Consider the following 27,120-nt stretch of genomic DNA (forward strand, 5'->3'; position numbering starts at 1 on the left):
TAAGTAGAATATGAAATATGGCAAGGTACCACGCGCTTAAGTGATTTTGGCATATTATAAGATACGGGCCACATACACTTGAGTGGGCTTTTTAGCTTGCAGCCCACACAAGTGGTTCTATAAATAGAACCTTTGTGTAGAAGCATTTATGCAGTTGTAATTTCGTTTCTCTCTCTCTCACTCACTCAAAGCCTTCATTCGTAGCAGCTAGCACTGAGATTGAAGAAATCTGTTCGTGTGGACTGAGTAGAGGTGTTGTCATCGTTCAACGTTCGTGATCGCTCCGTAGATCTGCATCAAAGGTTACAATCACCACAAGAGGTAATGATTCTATCACTTATCATGCCCATTCGTAAGGATCACTAAAGGAGAAATTTTAAATTCTGTTGCGTTTTGGATCGCTCTTCTCCTTCATAGATTACCACTCTGCATTAAGAGCGCCAATGTTTATCACAAATACTCCAAATATATTGAAATGACTTAATGCACAACCTAACATCAAGAACATGTGAAAGCTAAGTCTAGATGTTGATGGCAAATGGATAGTCAAAGAACATGTGGAAGGATGTTTCTTCCTGCTGAAGGAAAATGTTGCACATTGATGGGATATAACATCCTATAAGTTTGAGATTTTAATCAGTAGGAATTTTCGTATGCATAATAAGTTTTCATGTCACCAAAGATTTTGAGGGAATGGTAGCAATGCTCCAGAGAGAATTGGCCCAATGAGGATGGTTTCTAGTTTTATCCTTGAATAAGAAAGCTTCCTTAAGAGACAAGTCACATGAATCTGTGCCCAACAAAATAAGATATCCAGGGTCACTAGATGATGGGATACTTAGCTTCTCAACCAGGACTATAAGGGAAGCAAAATTGTTAGCCGAGCCTTGAGGAATATCCCAATGATGGTTTTGAATGAACATGCAGACCCTGACACATAAGGATTGATGCCATTCATTAGGAATGTTTAGCTGATCAACCAATTTTTGATCACCACACCAAACATTAAGCCAAAAAAAAATGTTCCCACCAATCCTTACCAAGCATCTGGAATTAGCCTTCACAACCTGAAATTCATGCTTGATCCCACTCCATATGAAAGAAGGATGTGATAATGAATACATCCATATCCTCTAATCACTATTCTATTAAGTATTAAAGCTCATTCCTTTTTGGAGTTAAGGAGATCCCAACAAATATTTAGGTTGGAAGCCTCATTTAGGATTGCTAAACACCTAATACCTAGCTCGCCCTCTAATTGAGGTTTGTAAATCTTATTTTAGACCACAATTACTAGCTTCATCTTTTCAAAGTCCCAGACCAAATGATATTATTCATCCACTTTTCCACTTGTTTGATTAAGGTTGCATGCCAAAAATAAGTTGTGATGGAATAAATCATCATATTTTTGATAGATAATTTAACTAATTGGATCCTACCAGCTATAAAAAGGAGTGATGATCTCAAAGATGCCACCTTGTTCTTCAATTTGTTTGGCAAAGGTTGAAAGTACCTCAATTTGTGGTCACCCTTGGATATGGGTAATCCTAGGTAGTTAAAAGCTAAAGATCCAATGTTGAAGCCAATTTGATGATTAATTCTAGTTCTTCTAGACTAAGGCACACCTCCAAAGAAGGCTATTAATTTGCTAGAGATGATTACCTGACCAGATGTCAATGCATATATAGTGAAAAGTGTCCTAAGAGCTCTCAAGTTTTCCTAACTCCCTATACAATATATCATGATATCATCAACATATAAACAATGAGAAGAAACGATGATATCTTTGGTTTCCTTCATAAGCCTGAGATTCCCAATCTCCACCAACCTAGATAAATTCTTGCTAAGAAAAACTTCAGCAATGCAGAATAAGAGGGGTGAGAGAGGATCACCCTCCTTGACCCCTCTAGAGCATGAGAAATAGCCATGAAGGGCACCCTGACTAACTCGTCACAGATATAGAAAGAGTTGTAGAATTCATGATAGTTCAATCCAAGAAAATTAGTCTTCTTTTTTTAAAAACTCCATGGTGTCCCTTTCAACATCCTCATGCACAATGTCCCAAAAAGTTTGAAAAAAGTGTGCACCAAAACTATCCAGCCCAGGGGACCGTCTTTGTTCATGTCAAAGACTGCTTTCTTGATCTCCAAGGAACTAGGCATCATAGTGAGCATGAAATTGGCGTCATCATTAACCAATTTATGAATGACTTCTTCCACGAGCAAATGACCCTACGCAATAGCAAAGTTATTAGAAAATAAGTTTTTGAAGTGTGAAGTGATGTGGTCTGCAATGACTTCAGGGTCGGTTAAAGTTTGGTCTCCAACTCTGAGGGATGAGATATCTCTAGAGGATTGCTTAATCTTTGCAATCTTGTGGAAATAGCTTATATTTTTGTCCCCATCAGTGTGCCATTTCACCTTTGCCCTCTCCTGCCAAAACAATTTAGCTTTGAAAAGGCATCATCCATCTTGACATGTGCCTTCTTCTCCAAGTCTCCTAAAGTCATTGTAACCAAGTGACTGAATTTGCTCTTAAATGTCCCTCAAATCAGTATCATCCACCTTTACATACTCATGCATATTGCCAAAAACTTCTTTGTTCCAAACTTTGAGATTGTTTTTCAGAAACTTCAACTTGGATGTTAGGATGCATACACTAGAGCAATACCAAAAGTGGTGTTCATGGTGGTAATGTGAAAGGATACAAGTCACTACAATCAACAATCAAAGGGTCAATCTCATGTCTACAAATTCTAATTCTTGGGAACTTGAGTGATCCTCCTAGTCCACGTTGTTGTTTTGTTCATTTCTAGCACTTTTTTCAACATCATCCAATTCAGTTCCATCTTTCAATTAATTATATATTCTTACATCCTCCTCATGAATGAGAGCCTCAAATCTATTTTTCTTAACTATGCCTCTCTTACTAGTGCATGCTTCATTTACACTTGGTTGGAGTGGTGTATCATCAACCACCACTTCTTTGCCCTTGTTAAGCATTGTTATTTCTATTGATAGATCTAAATCTTTCTCCTCAATAGAACCTTTTCTGTGGCCTTTTTTGACTTGAACATAGGCTTTGGATTTTCCTCTCTTGGATTCTACATTGTCCTTCGTGACTTTTTCTTCCAGATTATCCTCCATAACTGAATTCTTTTGTAAACCTTTATATTGTGACCAATGATTTTCTAGTGATTGCAGAAATCAAGTAGGTTAGGTTATCATAACTTAACTCCACAAAAAAATCAAACCATGCCTTTCGACTAGAACTTTAGCAGGAGGGATAGGGTTAAATCATAGAAGCCACGGCCAAGAGAAGTTACCCCCATCTATCCATGTTTTTCCAAAGTGTTAGAGAATCGGGTATGATAATCCTGGATAACTTCGAAGAATCGTGTTCGTACACTTTCCGAACAAAGTATTTCGACCCTATTCTTGCCTGGGTTCACGAAATCTTTGTGGGGATAATTCTTGAAGAACAATTTGTTTCTGGCAAAGAGAAATGTTCAGGAATGTAGAGATAAAGTTTGGTTTCGTTATCATTTTTTAAACTGAGGCCAAATGACTCCTTATATAGGAGATCAATAACAGAAACCGAAAAGACGCAACTGTTCAGAAACGGTTACGTCGGTTGGGAAAGGATTCAACTGTTCAAAAGAAAATTTCGAATTGAAACCCCGTTTCAATTATTCGCATTCAATTATACGTTGGCTCGACGAGCGTGCACTCCGCACTACCCTTAACTCGTTTCCAAGCTTTAACGCATAATTGCATCGGTCTGTAGTAAATCACATTACTACTAAAATATATTGATGATACTAAAATCACCTAACACAAAGTGGTGTTAGCTTGTTCTTCAAGGCAACTACAGTTAAGGTGTGGAACCCTTGGGCCACGCAATCCGTCAGCATAAGTTATATTTGGAGGCTTCTACCCCGGCTAGATACTCGTCTTCAGGAATTGGATTTACATGACGACCCCATACGATTGGTTGTGGTAGTTGCGAGACCGAAATATTGCACTCGTTAGAAACCGCTTGTGCAAATGTTCTTTTGTTTTGTTATGGAGTTAGATTATCATGTATTAATCCTTGTTCTTATCGTATAGACAAGCTCAAATAATGTGGAAGTGTTCTATAATGACCGGCTTTTGGGTGTGATGGCGACACAAGGTGGTTGGCAGTTTGATGTTTTTAGGTTGAAAAAAGTTTCGCATGAACATGGTATTTTCATCTTGTTTTTTTTTTTTCCATAGCAAAAAACATCATAATCTACAACAATATATAAAAAATATTTTATTTTGATATAATTTATTTTTCTATCACTTTTTACTCTTATTTTATTATATAATTTATTTAAAAAATTTTACTGTTATTATTAACTTTTATATAATTTTTTATTATTAATTTTCATTGTATTTTTTTAAAATCATATTTAAATAAAAAATATAATTTATATTTTCGTTAATACGCATTTAAAAAGCGCACGCAGGGACACACGAGTACCCATTTGAATGTTAATAATTAATAAGTCAAAAACTTTTATGAATATAATAACAATTATAAATTATATAATAACATGAAAATATTCGGTGGTTAGATTTTGGTATAAAAAAATTGTTTTAGATTAAAAAAAAAGATAGATAAAATTAAATATTTATGTGAGTTATTTAATAAAATAAACATTTTAAAAGTGCTCTAAGTTCAATTAATTACTCTAAAAGTAAATAAGTAAATATTGAGACAATTTATTTAAAAAAAACATTGACACAATTCTTCAATTTAAAAACTAAACGCAAAATATGGAATTTAACAATTCAGCACTCTAATGAAAAACTTAACAGATTTTGTCAATAAAAAAACTCTTAATGATTTAATAAACTTTAAATTTTCTCACAATTTCAAAACTACTTTACGGTATAAATTTGGGATGTTTAAATCCGAATCATTCAAATAAAACTGCAAGTCGGTTAGAAAACCAAAAACTATAAATAAAAAATATATATTATGATATATTTGAATGTTATTTTGTAAAAAATATTCGGTTTAGATTGAATTTTGAATTGATTTTTTAAAATCAATTCAAATCGAACTACCGATATATATTTATTATATTTATTATATTTATTATATTTCATTATAAAAAGATTTGTGATTCATCACCATTATCCGTAGATTTTTAAAATAAAAATCAAATTTATTTTAATATCCAACGTATAAAATTAATTTTTTATACTGTCAATGTATTTCAATTAAATCCTTATTTATTTTTATTAAATACGATATATTTATGTTAATTTACTATTTGGTGATATTTATACTTTTTATATTATTTATATTATTTATATTATTTATATTATTTATATTATTTATTTATTTATTTTTATTATTTCATTTTTATTTTATAATATTAATTTTTAATATAATATATCTTATATATTATATCTAATTTATTATTTATTAACATTTGTATAATTTTAAAAAAATATATCTTTGTAATTTAGATATCTAAAATTCAATCTAAATTAAACGGCATGAATCGAATCAAATGATCAAATGATTTTTTATCTCAATTGATTAAAACCGCACTGCAAACACACTTATTACAAATAACTTAAATTACATGTAAAACTCATGTATATTAATAAATACAAATAAATTTCAACTATGAAATCTAATACCTAGAATTATTCAATTTATTTAAAGTTTGGTGTTCACAATCATTAGTATAATATATCAATAAATCAACTTAAAAAAATCAAATAAAAAATATATTTGTTAATTTTGCAACAAAAAAAAATTATAGAAATATAGAAATAATTTATTCAACAAAAATTCTTAGTTTTTTGGTATCGAGAAGTTTTACTAAGTATGTAGACAATTAATTCAAAAAATAAATAAATTTTAAAATAACTAAATATTTAAAAAATGACATTGCCTATAAAAATCAACGGTCTACAATAAATCTGTAAAATTATAAGCAAAATCATTTTTGTTGCTGAACTAAACAAAATAAGTTTAACAACACACAAGTAACACCTTCCAGGCAGCAAGGCATTATTCAACTTCAGATTTCTATACTTTACTCTGATAAATCCGTACAAAAACAATGGGACTCTCGACTTATTATTTATCAATACAAGAAAATTTCAGAGAAATTGGTTGTTTCTCAGCAAAACCTGCGCTACAACATGTATGTATGTAAACCCAAGAATCCAATAGCTACACTATATGATGAATCCCAGCTCCTAATTACAAAAAATTAGTCAGAAAATCCCTTTCCTTATCTCTTCCTGTTTCCTATTCTAAATTTTGATAAAAAAAAGCTACAAAGTAGATATTCTGTTACAGATGCAGATGTCTTCCATGACCATCAGTAGTGTGATCTGTTATACAGTTGAAGCCACAGAATAATATGCAAAGAGTTTTTTTGTTGTTAGGTCCATATCAAGCAGTATATCATCAGGCAGACCTAACAACTGTAACCATTAAATTAGGTTTCTACAAATTCTCATCTTGTGCTCAATTCATTTGTGCCAGCAAATATTCTTTCCATAGTATTTGCCAAAAATGCAAGTTAGATACGATAGATCAATCGTCATCTTCCGTTAAAGAAGCAAATGAAAAAGGCTTGAACTTGTAGCCATCACCATGGTAGAATTTATTTTGAAATTCTACCCAGTGAAGCCGCAGGGCATGAAGAAAAGCACTGAGACTCTCCATCATGAGTAGTATAAAGGCAGTTGCAAAGGCAAAAACTGTTAGCCCCACTAACCGAATGATGAGATTGTCATACCTGTTTTAATTGCAACCAGAAATGACATTAATAATTAAAGAATAAAATAGAAGTGTATAAATGCAACAAAGGTATACAGATATGACAGATGGATAACTCCTAAAGCTTTGGAAGTCATACTCCATGTTTAGTGTTTCTCTATGCATATTTGCCTTAATTTCATAACAACAAAAAAAGTACAAACTTCACAGATGTAAGAATAAAATAAAATAATATTAGTAACATTTGGAGAACAGCTATTGTCTTGATAAAGTGCCGATCTACAGTCACCTCATCTAAATTAGCTATTTAGTTTTGTCTCAAGGGAAGCACATGAAAACCATTAAATGATTTGAATTGAAGTATAAAAGATGGATTATAAATCAAACTCACCCCCAAGCAAGAAGCAACACTTTTTCATAGAAAACGGTAGAAAGTTCGGAGTGAGCCAAACTGCAAATGTTAACAAAGATTAACCATCGGAAAAGAATCTGTAAACAAGAGATTAATGAAGATACAGGAGGATCGTGGCTGAGCAAACCTTAATGCCCACAGTCGAAGATAGGACGCCGTATTAGAAACTGAACCTAAAACAAACTCGATGGAGTGGATCATTTGGTGAACAAAAACCTCACTGAAATTGAACTCTTCATGATGATGTTCCCTGGCAGAATCTGGTTCCACCTCAAGATCCATTTCAGAAGTATTCAAAATACCATAACTACGGCCTTGAAATCGCTGAACAAGGTCAGAAGGATAAAACATTAATAATTTTGACAGGCTCCTTTGTATCATCTTTTTAATTACAAGATGCAACAAACGTATTAAACAAAGCAACTATAGCCTGAAAATCTCTCTGCATTTGCCAACAGGAATTATAAGTAATTTAGCACTTATGCATATTCATTTGAAAGAAAATTGATTTTGTAATGGTTCTCAGAGAATTGACATTAATGAACTCTTGCAGATACTCACGGTCAAAAAGGGGAAACTCAAACCACAAGCATATGTACACATACAAATGAAATTATACACTTCCTAGCAAGAAAACCATACAAAAGGCAAGTAAAAATGGCACCTCAGTATGAAGCTTCTTTAGTATAAAAGGTTTTGGAAAGAGCATCCATGGAACTGCAATTACAGCTAAAAGCAATAACACAATCTGGCAAATCAAGAGCAGTAATTCAGACAGATGAAAAGCCAGCAGACAGAACAGCAACTTTTAAGCAAAAGTGAAGAAAATAACCAAACGCATACTTGAAGTGGTCTTTGGCCCCAGAACAACTGATTTTCACCAAGTTCGTCTGTAGGGCTTAAAAACATATATATCATCACATGATAAAGGTCTGCTTGAGAGCCAGTACACCACTTAACAATAATGAGAAGGGAAAGATATCCAAAGAGACTGTTGAGGAAGATCATCTGTGGCACAAATTGGTACCTGAGAGCAACATTAGAGGAAGTTAAAACATTCTACTGAGAAGATAAGACAAACAATTGCACGGGTCAGGCAGAAGAGAGACACACCTTATATCCAATGAGCTTCCAAAGAAACGAGCATTGAAATAACTTAATATAATTCCCAAGTTCATATGTGCCACACCAAACAGGATGGACATCTTCATCTTCATAGAGTTCAAAAAAGCTAATTCTGTACGACTTCCACGCCAGCTAGGATCCACACCAAACGGGTATGGATCACGGTATTTGACTAAGCCAATAGTATGTGCATCCCTAAGTGGAGAATCATGAAAAATCAAAAGGCAACAAAGTTAAAAGCTTGCTGCTTTAGAAACAAAAGGAACTTAACTGCATTCTTGGCCAATACAAACAGCCAAAATCCAGACAATTCAAAGAAGAAAAGAAATATAAAATACATAAAGCTAAAAAAATAGTGCAATCGTGAAAGACTATATGGCAAAATAATTCCCAATGACATAAATATGAAGTTAAATTACTGAGTGAAATGTGAATCATTAGTACTCGGCGAGGGGACTAAGGAAAATACAATTCAGTAACAGGTACATAAGGGGGATTTGATCTCTATAAAACCATCATAATACCTAGAAATTAAGAAAACTCTTCCAGAACTAACACCAAGTTCAATTGATGGTTTCTACTAACTATACATCCATCTCATTGTGGTGGTTTATAGCTAATCTAAGAGAAGTAAAGCAATTTGAATTAATATTTGTCTTTTGAAAACTAGCTTCTTTTTTTAAAACAAAAAAAAGAACTAGCTTCTTTGGTCACACTAAGGATTCTTACAATAACAAGAACCTATGATCTCTACCCAAAATCCCACCCACGTCAACCACAAGTTTTATAGCCTAGATGGCATTTTGGCAAATTAATTAATTTGTTGCCCCAACCCCACTGTTGGTTGAAATGTCAAGTGTCAAGTAGAGATAATGGAGGTCATATTCACACTGGGGCAGAAGAGCGGCAAATCTAACCTTAATAAAAAGAAGAAAAATTTGGACCAACATGTGAAAAATGTTGAATTAGGTGTACAGGGAAACTATGAAATTTAAAATGCTAAAGGAAACACACTACATCGCCATAACATCATACATCTAGACAATAAAACAGAATAAAAATTAGTGGCACAAAAGTTAGACTCCAAGAGATAAATAGAACACACCTGCATGAAGTATCCCGGCATTGAAATGCTGATGGACCAAATATGTGAAAAGGAACAGAAAAGAACTCGTTGTAGATTAACCCACAATAGATTGAAAATAGTGACATCAAGAGAATCACATATCGACCACCAAATAGCATCTCCATGAAGCTTCCAAGCTTCTGAAAGAAACCAAATAGAACTATTAGGTATTAATTGCAATGCCAAGAACAGAACAAAAGTAAAGAATATTTAAGTCTCTAAACAATTTTAACATTTAAGTCTCTAAACAATTTTAACGTACTACTCTCTCCATCCCAAATTATATGATGTTTTGACCATTTCACACAAATTAAGGAATGAAGTTAATTTTGTATGGGAAAGAGAAATCAAGAGATAATTTACAAAATCATCCTTCATTAGTTACATGTGGGAGAGAAATTTAAAGAATTGTTAGAAGAATGTGTAACAAATAGTAGGGGGTATAATGGTAAAATAATCATTAATGTTTCATTAGTAATGTAAAGTGACGTATAATTTGTGACAATTGTTCTTGTACAAAGTGACTTATAATTTGGGACAGAGGCAGCATAATAGAGATATATTTCACTAAAACATTTCAATTTATAAGACATTTAGGCATCAAAAAACATAAATATTGCAAGAAACAAATTTTTAAGAATGTCTCCTCGTAGCTAAGTCATGCTAAACACTGAATGCTCGGTAGCTAACAATAAAGAGCTTAGTTGACAATTCTTTGAACATCAACAATGGTGACCCTACTTCAAGTTAGAAGTAAAAGGAAGAATGTTCAAATTTGACAAATCTTGAATAACTTGTTTATTAATCCGGGATTGAGCATAACATATGTCATATGATCCGTACGGCGTAACATGTGTCACATGACCCCTACATAATTTGGCAGATCTTTCTATTCTTACTTTATTTAAAACACAGGATGATTTTTTACCTGTGTACTGAGCTTGTTTTCACGTGATATAAGAACTAATGCTCCCAGCAACAGGCAAATTCCATGACCCCAGTCCCCAAACATCATAGCAAATAGGAAGGGGAATACAACAGTTGTGTAAACTGCAGGATTTGCTTCTTGGTATCTTGCAACACTGCCAAGAAAAAGGACTAATTAGAGATGCAATATAAACCTGGAACGTAATAACTAGTGAGCTAGATAATTTGTATCCGCAACAATAACCCCTCAACTTAATCCAGAAAGCCAAATCTCAAACATGTATATTTTAGTAATATCATATGGATTAACTGCTAGGGAAGTTTTACAGCCTCTTGGACATAGACTCCGATCAACAAACAAGTTTATAAATAGAAAAGGAAGGAGTGGGAAAGAGACAACTCTCCAATTTTTTTCTTTGGAAAGGCTCTTTCATCCAAGTTTATAGATAACCTTGTGAAGTACTGTTCACTTTAAAAATCAAAAGTTTTACCACTTCATCCCCAGTATACAAAGTTTGTTATTCTCCTTCATTCGTTCAAAAATATTTCTTCATGAACTTAAAAATTTAGTTTCACTTCATTGAGAATTTATTTATTCCCAAAATAAGGTCTACAAGTTTTAGGTGTAAAAGATACACTAATCAGAAAGTTGCGTGCCACTTGCAAGTGACAACATAAACTCAATTTATAAATTCTACATACAGTAGTCAGACACCCATCAATCTATTCGTGCAGAGGTATTGCACACATTGCTGCCCAATGTTATAATTTAGAGAAACAAATGCACTTTAAAACACACCAAAAACTAACTTCATGACATTAAAATAGTCATGCTACTGCTACTAAATACAGTCAATAGAATTAAGCTCACCCATATGCATCAACAATTTCCTGATAAGGATTTGTGAAAGTGTTGGTCCTAAAATATGTCGGTGGTGATTCCACTGCATCCATTTGATGGAAGATTATGCCAACTTGAGAGTTGCTATCAAAAGTTGCACGTTGCAGTGCCTCCTGCATCTGGAAAATAATTGAAAGCAGGTTATTTTTAAATACACACACACGCGCACCAATGATGTTTTCGGTTCCGAAAAAATTAGGAAATTAAAAATACCTGTGATTTTGCAATCATAGGGCACCATCCCTCTCCAACAAGACATTTTTTTGTGACATCAAAGTTTAACATGTTCAGTGTATCATACACGGCCTTTTCTCTTCTTACCTAGGACAAGGTGACAAGGATGAAATCTATTGGTTCCAGTTGACACGATTGCAAATGTTGATCAGAAATAAGGATTAATTTGCATTTAAAATAAAAAGAACAAAATTATCCCAGATATTAAGACGTACAGAAGCAAACTCTTACCAGGTCCATCCATTTTGTTATATGGTCTGCAATATAAGCTAGCGCCTTGTTCCGGTGCCTAATCCCAGCATCCAAAGTTGCCTCTAAGTCAGTAAGACGTGATGTAACCTGTACCCAAATGTGAAGTTTTCAACCATAAGCCACACAGCACTTTGCAAGTTTGTAATCACCAAAGATAAAATATTTAAATCAACATCAAGGGCATAAAAGAAAATGCACTAAGTACAGTAGATTTCAGTTCAATGAAAAACTTATTTTCCCCATACATAATGGTATTTCTATGAAAGTAAATACCTCACAAAAATTATGACACATCATACTAATAAATCAAAGAACATCTAAACATAACCTGTTGGAGTGCAAAACCTACATACCTTAAAGTTCCCCAGTATTTAGGTTTAAATACTACAAAATATTCTCACTCAAACTTTAGCTACAAATATCCAAACTTTATCTAGAGCACACTTTGCCCATATGTTGTAATAATACAATAGAAGAGGTTAATAGTGATATATTACAAAGCAGAGCTCACTTACCTCCCTAGTTATTTGCCCATGCTTGCTTATATCTTCAGGAACAGGATAACAATTTGCACCAAATGCCTCACAAATTTTCAGAATCTTTGTTCTTGCCTGTTCCCCGGAGAAAAACACAACGAACACTGTTTTCTCAATCTGAAAAGAAAATTACAGGAGTCTGAATCACTGTGTAGACAGGGTACAGCGTGGGAATATACACCAGCTGTGAATGCAATAGGACAAAATGATAAATACAAATTGAAGAGGGAAAAGAGCCAAACTATCAATCTTCATAAAGTTGTAAGAAAGAAGAAAACCATCTCAGTTGAAACAGGATCCATGATTTGTTCGCCAGCTGGTGCATGATTGAAAAGCATATTGCCTCTTGTAGCACGAAATAACATTCTTTCAAACCTAAGAGCCTTGGATTTACAAATTATCCCACTGATAAATCTTAAACTAGACGTATTTGATGGCTCGGGTCTCATTTCCTGTAAAATAAACAATTTAGCATAGTGCACTTCATGGACAAAATAAATTTAAAATACAGTATGCTAATTTCTCACACTAAAGAAAAATATATCAAGGATGGGATATACAAGGAACCTGATCAAGCAAAGATGATGTCTCAACATAGTCCCCATTTGAGTACACATTATCTTGTAGTTCTACCTCATCTGAAATAGCACGACCGTGACTAGAAATAAGAAAGCTGCATGCCTGAAATTTAGCAACAATAATATACCACATGAGAAGCAGGAAGCATAGAGGATACATTGTATTCATTAAATAAAATAACAGGACCGCATTCATGAATTCAGAAAAATACCATATTGGTGTTTGAATGACATAATAATTTAAAAAATTAAACATGTACAAGAATATAAAAAAATAAAAATTAAAAATCAATAACTAATGTCAAATTATCATCAGAAAGACCATTAATTTTTAAATGAACTCAACAGAAAAAAATGTAATAACTACCAAAACCAAAGGGAACAAATAGATTGTGAAGGGAATAAATACCTTCTGTAATACAATCTTGAACTCCAAAAGTTCGTTATATGATTGCCGAAGTTTGTCACTATTAGAGTTCATTTCAATTAGCTCATGTTCGTGCTCAGCAAGATGTACCTGATAAAAGGGAAACCCAACAGAACATCTATAGTCAGATCCAAAAGTGAAAATCTTTGAGCAAACTGAAAAACTGATCAGTAATGAGTGCCAACTTAAGTTATGGCATCACGTTCTTGTTAACAGCAAGACAACATGTAACTCGAATATTAACCCTTAGGCAACAATCATATTTGATATAGAAAAGAAGAAAAAAAAAGAGACCTCTAAATCTTCCAAATCAATGTCCGGTTGCAATAGAGTACGAGAAGATGACATTAGACCAGCTTTATTGATTTGATCCTTGAAAAATCTTAGCTTTCTTGACATTTCAGCACATCGCTTTACCTGCCAAAATGAAATGCAGTTAATATCTGTACTAAGGAATAAAAAAGAAAGAAACCATTATCACAATCATCACTTCTGAGGTTAAACCATAACAGTGCCTCCACCAGCCTAAAAATACACTAAAAAAGGCAACAAACTCAATTGACGCCAAATTCTAGAAAATATACTCCCTTTGGTCTCAAATATAAAAAATATAAAAAAAAAATCATATTTGCACCAAGTCACTAATTAAGAAGATCAGTTAACTCTTTAATTTTATAAATATAATAATTCTAAAAGTAATTGCATCTTCCAAACTTCCCTCGTGGAAATTTGCTTCATGGGTGGTTTTAGAAAATAAATTGCAAATTAATTGAAGGGTACTCTATGATTGATATCATAAAGTGTAATTAGATCATATTTTCTTATATATTGGACCACTAAACATAAATCTTTTTTTTTTCTGTTTTTGTTTTTATTCGGCATAATGAAATCAATGTTTGAGCAGTAGGATAACTACAATCTAATTCCAACTCACTTCATTCCTGTACAAGTTTCTTTACACAAGTAAATGAAGTTGTAAATGCTAGCAAACAAGGAAATGGTGTCATAAGCATTGACCATATAGAGAGGTCTCAAACCCCAAATATCGACAAACAATATCCACAAATTATACAAATGAGATTCTTTTTCAAAAAAAAAAAGTGTAGAGATTTACACATTGTATGGCTAGCCAAAGAAATAGAAAAAGAAATTGGAGAGAAGAGAAAATGAAGCGGAGTTAAGTGAAAAATATGTATGGTTTGGTTGGTAGAAATGACAGAGAAAGGAATGAGGAAAACTTTTCCAATGTTGGGATGAGTAGGAGAGTAAGTAGAGAAGAATAGAAAGAATATACATAAACAGGTTTTAACCCTTAAGCGAGTTTGGTAAGTTGATTTTACTATTCGATTAGAAACATTTCATAATCGACACGCACATATGGTAATTGACTAAAAATACTACGGTGATTGATTAAAGAGTGATAATATATGTGTAGAACGCACAATCTTCCTCCACCCTTTTCTGTACAGTGTCCAGACCAGAGAGATTGAAAATTTCTCTTTGATCTCTCTTCTCTCTATTTCTATCTTTCCAAAATCCACCCATCCAAACAATACAGTTGATAATTCAGAATGTAACATGATTTCTCACTAGTGCAACAAAGAGTACCTGATTAACAAACGTTCTCTGGAAAGGGCTTTTGTCAGCATTTAACTGCAGACAAAAAAAAACAGTGTTCATAAGAATTCAATGATGAAATAACATAGAAAACTACTACACCAGCAACATCCAATTATAAAATTTAGAAGGCCAGAGATTACTTCTCCTACATATGGAGGGAAACAAAATTTGAATATTTCATTGTGCACCTGTAAAACTGCCACTCAAATTACCTTCTACAAATAGGTGCAGTTGGATAGCATTGTGTACAATATTACAAAGATACAACATTGAAAGTCTAAAAACATTAACTTGTTAAAGTATCTCCAAGCACAATTGTGTGACAGAATAGACCATAATCAGAAAACTAACATCTTATTTATTTGTAAGTCAAAACATATCCAGATGAGGCCAGTCAGGATCTGGCTCAAAAACTACCACTTCCAAGAGATAGCAATTCTCACATGTAGATGGGCTCTCCACCAGTTTTATAGCAATTACTGAGTATTATCCTTTTACAATATTTTAAAACAGAAGCTAACAGTAGAGAGTAATAATAAACAACAATCTGAATCACAAAATAGTCTTCTAACATGATACCACATCCACATGCCTGATGAAAATAGTCTGCATAAGCAAAAATCACTATGTCCTAAATTACAATTGGAAATTCAAATGACCATTATCAACAGTATTTGAATACACAATTACACATTAATACAGTCTAACTTCAAAAAGAAACCAATCAAACAAGTTTCAACAAAGAGCAGTGATCTAGAAGTTGACTGCAAGTTGAACCGAAAAATCACAGTATTCATCTCTTGAACAAATGAGAAAGGATTACTATACTAACCGCCTTCATCTTCACTCATATGAACTAATAACTAAATACTCAATAGTGCTCTACATCTCATAACGCAATCATGCAACAGAATCCATACCTCCCAAGTCTTGAACCATAACTAGATTCAACAATTTTTTAACAAAACTATGCTCGAACTTTGGATCAGTTGCTACAAACTATTCAGCAAGAAGGATCCAAATCAATCACATTAACCTATCAATAAATCCACAAACCGGCACTAGAATCCTACAAATTTGCATTCAGCATTGAACCATCAATTCATGCAGTACTGCATTTTCACCATTTCTTAACTCTCGTACTCAATCCAACTAACATGCAATTCAAATGATAAAAATAATAATTAAAAAAAAACTGATACAGATTATACAATAATCCATGCACAACAGTAACCGTTAAAACTGCATAATGAACTCAACGAAAACCTCAAAAACGCAAAAGAAAGAAGAAAAAACCGCGAAGAAAATAGAAGAAAGCTCGGAATCATGAACAAACGATTTAGATCTGGAAGAGAACTTACGTCTCTGAATTGAAGAAGACCGAGTTCGCCTAAATAGGAGACGGCACGCTGAGCGGACTCGGCCGGGATGATGAGTTGAACGAAAGTCATCTTCTCGGATCGCATCAGATCCATCGGCGGTAAGTTGTCAATGAAGCGCTCCATTTTCCCGGGAAACGTCGAGAAAATGGATCTGTTGATAGATCTGAAACCGTGTTTCAGAGAGAGAAGCTTAATTTGAAGAAATTCAATTTGTCATTAACAACTGCAAAAGAATGGGGAAATTTGGGTGAACCTAGCAAAGTCTAATGGAAATGGAAAAAAGTAAGAGAGTATTTTAGAAATAACGCTATTCAAATACAAGTTATTGGTGTTGCTTTTGAGTGTAAATTCTCCAACACATGATGGTCATGGTGAATTGCTGACGGTGCGGTCATATTTCATAATCTTGCAAGCTGTATATGTCAACACACAAAAAAACTGCTGCGAAGCATTATTATACTACACATGTATTTTTTTTTTAATTAAAATTGCTTTTGTGTTCCTTAATTTTAATAAGAATATTTTGCATAAAAAGTTATGTGAGATAATATACCACAAATAAATGTTTATGTTAACTTTATTATATAAATGACTTGAAATATTTTAGAAAATTATATAAATGGTTATGATAATGTATAGATGGGAAAAATTATATATAAGATAAGTGTTTACTTATTTATAAAAATTGGTAAAAATAAATATATAAAAACAGAATTTGATGATATATAAAGAATTTACGTGTGAATCTTAAAATATTCATTTTTAAACAATTGTATGTATGATATGAATTGAATCAACATATCTTTTAAGTTAATGGTTATTGTTAAATATATAACTACGTACAAAAATATAAATTATTGAAAAAAATACTTTTAAGTTTTTTTTTAATAGGTTGTTTTTTTTTTTTTAACAACTTTGTCTTTTAAGTTATCAAAGGTGTGCATTGTTATCATTTTTTACGAGAGTAAACGTGTTAATTATGAAAGCAATTGTTTTTAGTGGTTTAAAAATGATGAAGTGTAACTAGAAATACAATAGTCACACATTTTTAAATGTTCAAAATGTAAGAAAAATGGTGTAGAAATCATTCTAAATGACCGAGTTATTAAAAAAAACTTAGAGAATCAACCTGTTAAAAATAAAACTTAAAGGACCTCTAATATAATTTTGCCTAAATTATTTGAAATTCCATCATAATATTTTATTATAATTGATTACGAACTATTTAAATCATATGTAGATATTAATTAGTAAAGTATTTATCAATAAATTTAAAATTATTTAAAACTTTGTATTTTGGTTGAGATCATTTTGTTGGACCTAAAAGAGGACAGTCCATGATAAAATGATTTGAATCAAGTGCAATAACATTGACGAGCGTCTGAGTTGGGCCTAGTCGCCTGAAGCGGACTTGGTCTCCCGAATTAGGTTTGGTCGTGTGAAGCATGGTTAGTCGTTTGAATTGGGTCTAATCGCCTGACTCGAACATAGTATTTGATATTCTGATGTATTGACTTAATTGATTCAGTCTTAGGTGATACATTTATAGTGTCAGAGAGAGGTCTTTAACAGTTACTTGTTAACTAATGGCACTGATCGTCAATCATTGTTACAATAATGCTCAGGGACCAACTAATTTAGGAGAATGAGTTACATAACATAATAGATGCAAACTCATGATGATGCCATGAACGATGATGGAAAAATAGTACTAATGTTGGAGGAAGACAGAGAAAAGCAAGGAAAAGGGGCAAGTCAATGAGGAGAAAGGGAAACTCACATTAAAAACCATTTCATTATTACTAACATGTATGCTTCACAATAGCTACAGTTTTTTTTATCCTACTTCGGAAGAAGAATCCATAATTGAAGCCCATGGAACAATTGTTTTAGATACATCTAGTTAACTAATAACACTTTACAAGTTCGGTGGGCCACTTCTTGCCTTTACTTCTGCTATTCAGGTAAGTTTGCATATTGCAATAGAGTTAAATAGGTGGAACATATTATTAACATCTATAGTGTTTTTGGGTTAGCTTTCTAATGAGAAATTTTGTGATAAATTGTCCAAATACCTTTTAAAAAATTGCTAACCTTTTAAATTTAAATGAATAGAAAAAATATAATACCTTATTAAGATTTCAAGAACCCCGACTGAATCCAAAACAAATCCATATTCGATCTTATTTTTATATGTGAATGTGATATTATGGTTCAAATTTATAGTTTCGGGTATATCAATAACTAATCTTGATATACATGATATTGCACAATGAGTGTAAAACCTACATGAGTAATAATGGTTAAAGACTGACTATCAAAAATTAATCTTGATATACCTGAAATTTTAAAATATTAGCTACATATGTTACATTGTTTTTACATGCGAAGGTTATTTCAATATGTTGTAAAATTACGACACAGTGTTGAATCCCCCTTTTTAACTAGAGTCCATAGTAGTTGAACTTTAGTGGTTAAAAGATCTCAAGAAACTCAAAAAAATAAAACTCCTTTTTAAAAGATAAGATTCAAAATGACAAAGATGAGAACAAAAGAGCTTCCGTAAAGGGAAATGACGAATCAGAATCATCTGATGAGCCCAAATAATACGATAACAATATAGGCTCATTTGATAAATCAGAGCAAGAGGGTGAAACAAACTTATATCTTATGACAACCTACAAAGAAGATGAGTTAAGTAAAGCTAAATCTGAATTTACCTTTCATGAATTATGTTCTATACGTGAGAACCTTAATAGAGAAACTAGTGCATTAAAAGATATAATTCATGTTCCTAAATATTTAACAATGTTGATTAGTGAGTCCCAATTATTATCGATGGGGAAGACATGAATTAACTTAAAACACTTATAGGAAAAGCAATATTAGTCTTGTAACAATTTAGTAATTCAATTTTCCCACCAATCTTTTATATTTTCGTGAGTCCAAGAACATAGTTCAATCCACTATCAACTTAACTTCAGGCTCCATATAAGTCTCACATAGTTTGGATCCCATCATATCAGCTTCACTCAATATATCCAAACATATTTCTTTAGTGAAAGGAAAATCCCCTTCTTTGAGTACATAACTTCAATGCCCAATAAGTACTTCAAGACTCCGAAATCTTTGGTCTGAAACTTGGTTTGGAGGAAAGCCTTTAGTTTATCAATCCTTTTGCTATCCCTTCTTGTAATTACAATATCATCAACATACACCACAAGTAAGATATTTTCATAATTGGTTTTATTTAAAAATATTGTATGATCACTATGGCATCTTTTCGGCTCAAATGCCAAAATAATTTTACTAAATCTCCCAAAATAATACTTATGTGATTGTTTCAAGCCATACAAATATTTCTTTAAACAAAACACCTATTCATGCTCCCCTTGATCAATAAAACCATGTGGTTGATCCATATACACCTCATCTTGTAAGTCACCATGCAATAAGACATTATTCACATCTAATTGAAATAAAGGCTAGTAGGCATGGCAATATAACCCATACCCGCGGGTACCCACCCGACCCCGCCCCGAATTTGACGGGGAAACCCCACTTTGACTGGGTTTGGGTTTTTCCCAATTATAAAATATGGGGACGGGTCGGGTAATGGGGATACTAGTATCCACCCCGAACCTGCCCCGTTTACTTTATTATGTATTTTATTATTTTTGGTTTAATGGTTTAAAATATTAAATATGTGGTTAATGTTTTGATATTTTGATTTGCACATATTATTTAAAATATTTGAACTGCATGTATGAAACTTTTTGACATTTTTTTATTTTTTTATTTGTAATGTAATTTGATTTTGGAAATAAATATTTTCATTAAAAAAATAATCATATTAAATAGATAGCGGCGGGACGGGGATACCCTAACCCGTTTGTGAAGGATTTGAGTTTTAATTCTTCATCCCCGATGGGGATTGAGGTGGAGAACGGGGATTATTTTGGGATTCGGGTTTGGGTTTGGGGGATGTAAAAATCATCCCCGACCCACCCCATTGCCATACCTAAAGGCTAGTGGTGTTTGGCAGCAAGGTATGTAATAATACAAATAGATGAAAGTTTAGCCACGTGGGAAAAGTATTAGTATATCCAACTCTGTGTGTTTGGGCATATCCTTTGGCAATTAGTCGCGCTTTTAGGCATGTCACAAAGCCATTTAGATTCACCTTGACAGTATAAATCCACTTGCATCCAATAGTTTACTTCCCTACAATAAGAGAAACCAATTCCCAAGTGTCATTGTGATCATGAGCCTCATTTCCTCCTCTATAGTTTGTCTCCAAACATCATGATTAATAGCATTTGAAAGAGACTTAGGAACAAAAATAGAATCTATGCCAAAAAACAAAGTATTTAGAAGTAGAAGACAAAAAACTAAAAGATGCATAAGATGAAATGGGATAAGTACAACTATGTTTACCTTTGTGTAAATAAATTTGAAGGTATTTGCATAACCTAGAAGCACTGGAGGGGGTAGAGGTTGAGTATCTTTTGAGATATCCTCTCTTGAAACCTATGGACGACGTGAATATGTTTGCTCAAAGAAACCTCTTGAAACCTTTTACAATAGGAGTTGGTGGAATAGAATGAGCAATTGTATAGCTTAAAAAAGAATCATCTAACACACACTTTCAAGGAGGATTGAGACTCGGCAAAAAAGGACAATCTTCAAAGAATGCAACATCAGCTAAAACTAGTTAACAATCAAGATTTGGAGAAAAACATGGATACCCTTTTGGGTACTGTTGAATGTATTTTTAGTGTCGGATTTTTGTTATCTTCTCCACAGGGATTGTGAGATATCACCGCCTTTCGACAGTTGTTTCAATTCTTAACTTGTAGTAACAAGGGGGTTTTTGGGTTTAGTCACGGTATCTTGCATAAAAGTGTAAGAAAATGCGGTAAAAGATTTGGTTTTAATATTTGAGAAATATTGCCAAAGTTAGGGTTCGACGATCACTTTGCATGTATATGTTCGATCAACAAAACTTATAAACTCCTTTAGATGATAAACTATTTCACAAAGTCCTCCCAATGTGTTTATCTCTAACACACATTGTGAGTTTTCCCATTTTGATCCATTGTTTATCTCTAACACAATCTATCAAAATGACAACTTTTTGGTTCAACCTTATGGTGAACAAAATCATTCATTATTATCTCTAGCTAACAAACAAGATTGGATGAAAACCTAGGTAAAGAGTTGGTAAACATCTCTCGATCATAAACCAACACAAAGAGTTTTCAATAAGAACAAAGTTTTCACCATATATTCACCATTAAAGAGTTTACAGATGAAGATCATCCCATTTACACACAAAGCTAATGATCATCTACATCTAACCTTGACAAAATGAAGAACTTAGCTACTCATTTTCATGGTAGCTTGGTCAACAAGTTTCGGAAGAAGGTTGATCAACATCCGAGTCGAATAATCGAGATTGGATGGGAATCCACCTTCTTTTTGTGAAAGATTGTTAAGAGATGAAGAGAAATGATTTCTAGGTCACAAAGTATCTCTTAGAGCAATGCTGGAAAAATATCTAAAAAGTACAAAAGTATGGAGGTGTAAAAGTATGGCTCCAAAAAGTAGCCCTTGCTACTTATAGTGCTGCTACTGAGCTGTCATGCTCGCTAGGCGAGCAAAATGGCTCGCCTAGCGAGCCCCAAAATGAGGCACCTGCGTCCAAAGAAATAACCTTTTCCAGATTGGCATGTTCGCTAGGCGAACAAAACCTTCGCTAGGCGAAGCCCACGCTTCACCCTTCGCTCCAGCGAGCTTAGGAGGTTTTGCTACTGGAATTGCTCGCTGGGAGCTCGCTAATGGCTCGCCTAGCGAGTGAGTGTTGGCTGCGCTTTTGACCAAGTCTGGACGTGTTCGCTACACCCTTCGTCGGCTGCTCGCCTAGCGAGTGTGTTGATGTTTGCTACTGTAAAATACTGGAGCTCTTCGCTGGGTTCTCGTTGGGTGCTCGCCTAGCGAGCTCTTCGCCACAGCCCTCGCCTAGCGAGCAAGCTGATGAATGCATCCTTTCTTTGGTCCCTTTGCCAACTTTCTTGTGGCTTCATTTTCTATTATGTCATGCTTAATTCCTGCACAATAACACACAAATCAAAGGTACCAAGATCGTTTATCATTGTATTGCAATTCATCTAAAACAAAGGTGGTTTCGCACACTTTAGCAAGGAAATGGAGTGAAAGATGCCCATATTTGATAGCTCAAATAAGCACTTTTGGGTATCTAACAACTCTCCCCAACTAGATTCTTGCTTGTCCTCAAGCAAAGTATGCCTCTTGAAAGACAAGAGGATTTGCATTAAGAAAAAGGTTTCTCCGAAATCGGATAAAACGGCTCAAACACAAGCGAATCAGCATATACAAATTTCCAACGGTTAGAATAAAATAATACACAAGAACTAAAACTTAGTAGCAATGCGAAATATGTATATATCCACAACAATATTATCTTGAATGAATCACCCTATCTCTCCTCTTCGAATAAGGATTGAAGAAATTACGCGTTTGCAACCGCGGGAATAATCTCACTCTCCAACAAACAATGAAGAAATCAATTCAATTCATACAATGTCTAACAATTATAATTGGTAATGTGGAAGCACGAAGATCACTAAGGACTTTTCGGTTGAAGCTTGGTTAGGTTAACAAACAAGGGTCATTTCTAAGGCCATTTGAAAACGAAATTGCCGATGCAAAAGAGACATTCACTGTACATTATTCACACATCTCAACTTCGTTCCATTTGTTTCTCATTTGAAACCTTCACAACTCTTATTTCACAACTCAATTTTTGTTTTTCACTATTTTTCTTCCAAGCAAGCATTCATTTTCATTTTTTCTATTTTTTTCTTTTCTTTCACATCATATTTACAAACAGATGTTTCTCTTTTCTATATTATATATATATATATTTTTCTTATGCTTGCTTGATTTTCAAGAGTTGTGGCACTTACCGATTCTCATTTTCGTTCTCCCCAACTTATTTCTTACTCACCCTAAGTGAATGCTCTTGACTTTTTACGGCAAAAGAACAATTATCAAAATTTTCCGGGTTTCACGAAAAAAGATTTTTGAAATCTCGCTTTATTTCAAGCAGAGATTCAACTGTTTAAGCTCAAAGGGGTTAACGAATACTCTCTCTGCTCACAGGTAAGTTGCATTTGGAACTGGTTGTGCTCGAAAGAAAACAAGTGCCTTGATCATTTCTAATTGCTTCCACATATTCACAATAATAAAAGACAAAGCATGAATCAACAAAGCCTATTAGAATCCAGCATTTAAGTGTACAATGGAGGTTTCCTCACAATTTGTGGTTTTAAGTCCTAGATGAAACATTCATTCAATTATGTTGCAAAAAGACAATATTCAATTACAAAAAAGAGTAAAGTTCTTAATGCATTCTAAAATTCTAGCCGAAGGTAACCATGTACCTTAGCATTATTCACTTGTTTATTTTTATCATTGCCATCCAAGCTCGGATGCACCTTCATTGGATACTTCTTTGAGGAGCAACCAATCTAGAAGGTTTGACACTCAACCAACCAAAAATTTATTAAAACAGAAGAAATTTAAAACATAAATAATAACATTACTTCAAAATTTAAAATTGTTCACGGGGGACAAAACACCCCAAAAGTACATAACCAACATCAAAATACACAAATCTGAAAATACAATAGAAATAAAACATAATATAAAAAATGAAATAAACTTAGCCCTCCAAGGAATCATAACCCTCATCACTACCGGCTTCAGAACCGGTAGCCTCATCATCATCATCATCATCTTCATCATCATCAGCAGCACCAGAAGAAGCACCAGCACCCGCCCCCTCTCCAAACACAGGCCTGTCCACAGGCCAGCTAGCGTGCTGCAGAAACTGCTCACGTGTCATCTGGTGCATCCGAGCTTTAGCCCGCTTTCAATCACGGACTTCAGCTCCAATGCAATAATCCTCGCCACATCAATCTGGATGTTCGTGAGGATGCTGTGTACCAAGTGTGCCACTGGGATCGGCACGGTAGAAGTATGAGACTTGGGTTTGATGTTTGTAAGAACCAACAAAAGGATCAGTTGAGCTAAGGGAATCATGTCCTCCCTATGGTATCTCATGGGAACCCCAGATGGGTTCAGCTCAACTGATTTCCCTTTCAAAAGCAGGGCAGCAGAAATCGAATCAGTATCCCTGTGAAGCCTTAAATCTTGGTGGTAGGTGTCTCTCTCCTCGGCTCCCAGATGGAGTGGTTCACCAAGGACACGGTTAATTGCATCCCGATCGAACGCAACAGGACGGCCGGACACTCTAGACGTCCATGTGAATGGCTCGTCGTCGTTCGGCAGTGCGTTCGCGTAGAACTCACACACTGTTGCGATATCGTAATGCTCCAGGGGGGATATTAACCGATCCCACTTTTTGCTGTTAATCAACCCGGCGAATGTTCGGTTCGTGCCTTCAGGGTTGATTAAAAATCTCTTTTCCGGCAAAATCTTTCGCTTTTCCAAAGCAATATATCTTGCGGCTTGCTTTGGCCCGACAAATTTGTCGGTGTCGAATTGTATTGGTACAGGACGGGAAGTGTTCCCGCCCTTTCTCTTTTTCGAAGCTCCGGACCTGGATTCCATCTGCACAGACATAGAGAGGAAACAACACGACACAAAACAGATTAGAAAGCAACACAGAATTCCAACTATTGTCATGGTCGCTGCTGCTTCGCCTAGCGAGAACCTAGCGAAGCTTCGCTACAGGTTCGCCTAGCGAAGTGGCAGCGAATGCTCGCCACTGATTCGCCTAGCGAGTTGCTAGCGAATCTTACGGGTTTTTGGGTTCTGCAATGCTTACACTGAAATTTTGACAAAACCCAAGGTCTCATGGCATCTATTTCAGAACAAAATGATTTATAAAGAAAGGCATTGTTCTAACGTACATGCAAATCTATATCCACATGCAAAGCCTAATGTACCCATTCCCCCAAATTCACCCTAAATGACATATACATCAGAAATTTACAATGTTAAAACATAAAGAAATGGAATTAGGGCAAACCTTAGTGAAAGAGATTGATTGAATTTGAAGTGTAGTGAGGTTTGCAATGCAATGTAACCGTTTAGGGTTTGAGTGAGATGAAAAGTGAGAGAGTGTTTGTGAGAGTTGTGTGTGAGTGCTTCAGTTCAGAGTTGTAAAAAAAATTGCATTTGGGCCCAAAAGAGTGGCATGCTGAGAATTAAATGAGTGTTGCCACGCAGCGCTCGCTGCTGCTTCGCCTAGCGAGCAGCTAGCGAATCCACTCGCTACTGCTTCGCCTAGCGAGCATCTAGCGAGCATGACAGCATTTGCTTTTTCAAAAATAGCATTCCTGGTACATTCAGCAAGGTTTAACAATTGGAATCCCAATATGTCACCACAGAAAAACTGTAAATACTTACAATGTTGGGGTGCCTCCCAACAAGCGCTTGTTTAACGTCGGATAAGCTCGACGGTGCGATGCTCACAGAGGAGCATCCAAAGTAATAGCACAACTCTCGCGATCCACATGACCGCCGAGATAAACCTTCAAACGTTGGCCATTAATGGTCCAACTCTCCTTCTTTTCCATGTCCTCAATGACAATAGCTCCGTACTCCTTAACTTCTTTGACACGAAATGGCCCGGACCATTTTGATTTCAACTTTCCGGGAAATAACTTCAACCTGGAATTGAACAATAGGACCAACTGTTCGGACACAAATTCTTTCTTTCGAAGCTTTTTGTCATGATATTTTTTTACCTTTTCTTTGTACAACCAACTTGAGTGATATGCGGCATTGCGCATCTCTTCCAACTCGAGCAGTTGCACCTTCCTTTTCTCACCTGCCAAATCCTTTTCAAAATTTAAAAATTTCAGAGCCCACAAGGCTCTGTGCTCCAATTCGACCGGCAAATGGCAAGTTTTACCAAACACCAATTGAAAAGGAGTGAGCCCAATTGGAGCTTTAAAGGCTGTACGGTATGCCCATAACGCTTCATCCAATTTTTGTGACCACTCTTTTTTCGAATTTGACACAGTTTTTTCGAGAATTCTCTTAATCTCACGATTAGAGACCTCGGCTTGACCATTAGCCTGTGGGTGATACGGAGTTGCCACTCCGTGTGATGCACCGTAATGTTTTAAAATGCTTTCCAACGGTGCATTACAAAAGTGTGAAACTTGGGCCTTCATGTGGGCTTGCACCTTCACTTGGCTTGGCAGACTCTAGTTCTGTTGATTGCACCCTCTTGGCTTTGTTTCTATTTTCCTTTATTTTGCTTTTTATTTATTTATTTTCAATTTTTTTACTTGTATGCAAATCCTTTTTTAGAAAATATTAACACATCGTTTTTATATGTGAATGTGGTTGATTCATTTTCACCGTATTGATTTGTTCATAGTTTCAGTTGACCTTACTTTTAAAAGTAATTGATCAATTAGAAATTAGTTCATGATTAGGTCTAACTTGTAGAATTTGTACATGATAGCACTTTGATCCTTAGGATTTTTAGACTTCACAAATTCACATGCTCACCCCCAAACCATGCCTTGATGAATTGACCAAAACCATTTTGGTCAGTCTATCACTTCACTTTTACTTGAGCTCTTGTCCATTCAAGTGATCTTGATCACTTGATAGGATTACACCTCTGCTTTACATTCCAACTAATATAGTTCAAGGCTTTGTTCAAGACTTCAAGGCAAATTCACACTCTAGTTCACCTCCAATACAAGTCCCGATCAAGTTAAGCTTCTCATGCAAAACTTTGAAGGTTGTAGCAC

The 27,120-nt window shown here is 34.5% G+C and overlaps 1 protein-coding gene across 2 annotated transcripts; it reads right to left on the minus strand.

Annotated features, from left to right (window-relative positions):
• Nucleotides 1-6,057: 6,057 nt before the first annotated feature.
• LOC127087005 (V-type proton ATPase subunit a1) lies at nucleotides 6,058-16,753 on the minus strand. Of its 2 annotated transcripts, XM_051027840.1 has the most exons (19): nucleotides 16,617-16,753; nucleotides 16,277-16,520; nucleotides 14,904-14,948; nucleotides 13,590-13,712; nucleotides 13,278-13,385; nucleotides 12,858-12,971; nucleotides 12,569-12,742; nucleotides 12,270-12,407; nucleotides 11,734-11,841; nucleotides 11,482-11,589; nucleotides 11,239-11,387; nucleotides 10,369-10,522; nucleotides 9,420-9,580; nucleotides 8,303-8,509; nucleotides 8,033-8,216; nucleotides 7,854-7,937; nucleotides 7,317-7,513; nucleotides 7,169-7,228; nucleotides 6,058-6,796 (listed from the first exon to the last, which is right to left on the minus strand). In XM_051027840.1, exons 2-19 carry the CDS (start codon nucleotides 16,418-16,420, stop codon nucleotides 6,592-6,594), a joined length of 2,463 nt encoding a protein of 820 aa, XP_050883797.1. In that variant the 5' UTR covers nucleotides 16,421-16,520; nucleotides 16,617-16,753; the 3' UTR covers nucleotides 6,058-6,591. The 2 variants fall into 2 exon arrangements, with proteins under 2 accessions (XP_050883797.1, XP_050883796.1); XM_051027839.1 differs by having other exon boundaries at nucleotides 16,277-16,644.
• Between the last annotated feature and the right edge of the window lie 10,367 nt (nucleotides 16,754-27,120).

Source organism: Lathyrus oleraceus, chromosome 5 (assembly GCF_024323335.1).
Source record: "Lathyrus oleraceus cultivar Zhongwan6 chromosome 5, CAAS_Psat_ZW6_1.0, whole genome shotgun sequence".
NCBI classification, from domain to species: Eukaryota; Viridiplantae; Streptophyta; class Magnoliopsida; order Fabales; family Fabaceae; genus Lathyrus; species Lathyrus oleraceus.

Bases quoted from the DNA above. Each gene is read 5' to 3' on its own strand.
- LOC127087005 (XM_051027840.1), bottom strand. From the start codon at position 16,420: ATGGAGCGCTTCATTGACAACTTACCGCCGATGGATCTGATGCGATCC. The intron at 13,713-14,903 runs GTACTCTTTGTT...TCATTTTGGCAG, and splicing joins AGAGAACGTTTGTTAATCAG to GTAAAGCGATGTGCTGAAAT. The intron at 8,217-8,302 runs GTGTGTCTCTCT...TGTTGCTCTCAG, and splicing joins GGAAGCTCATTGGATATAAG to GTACCAATTTGTGCCACAGA.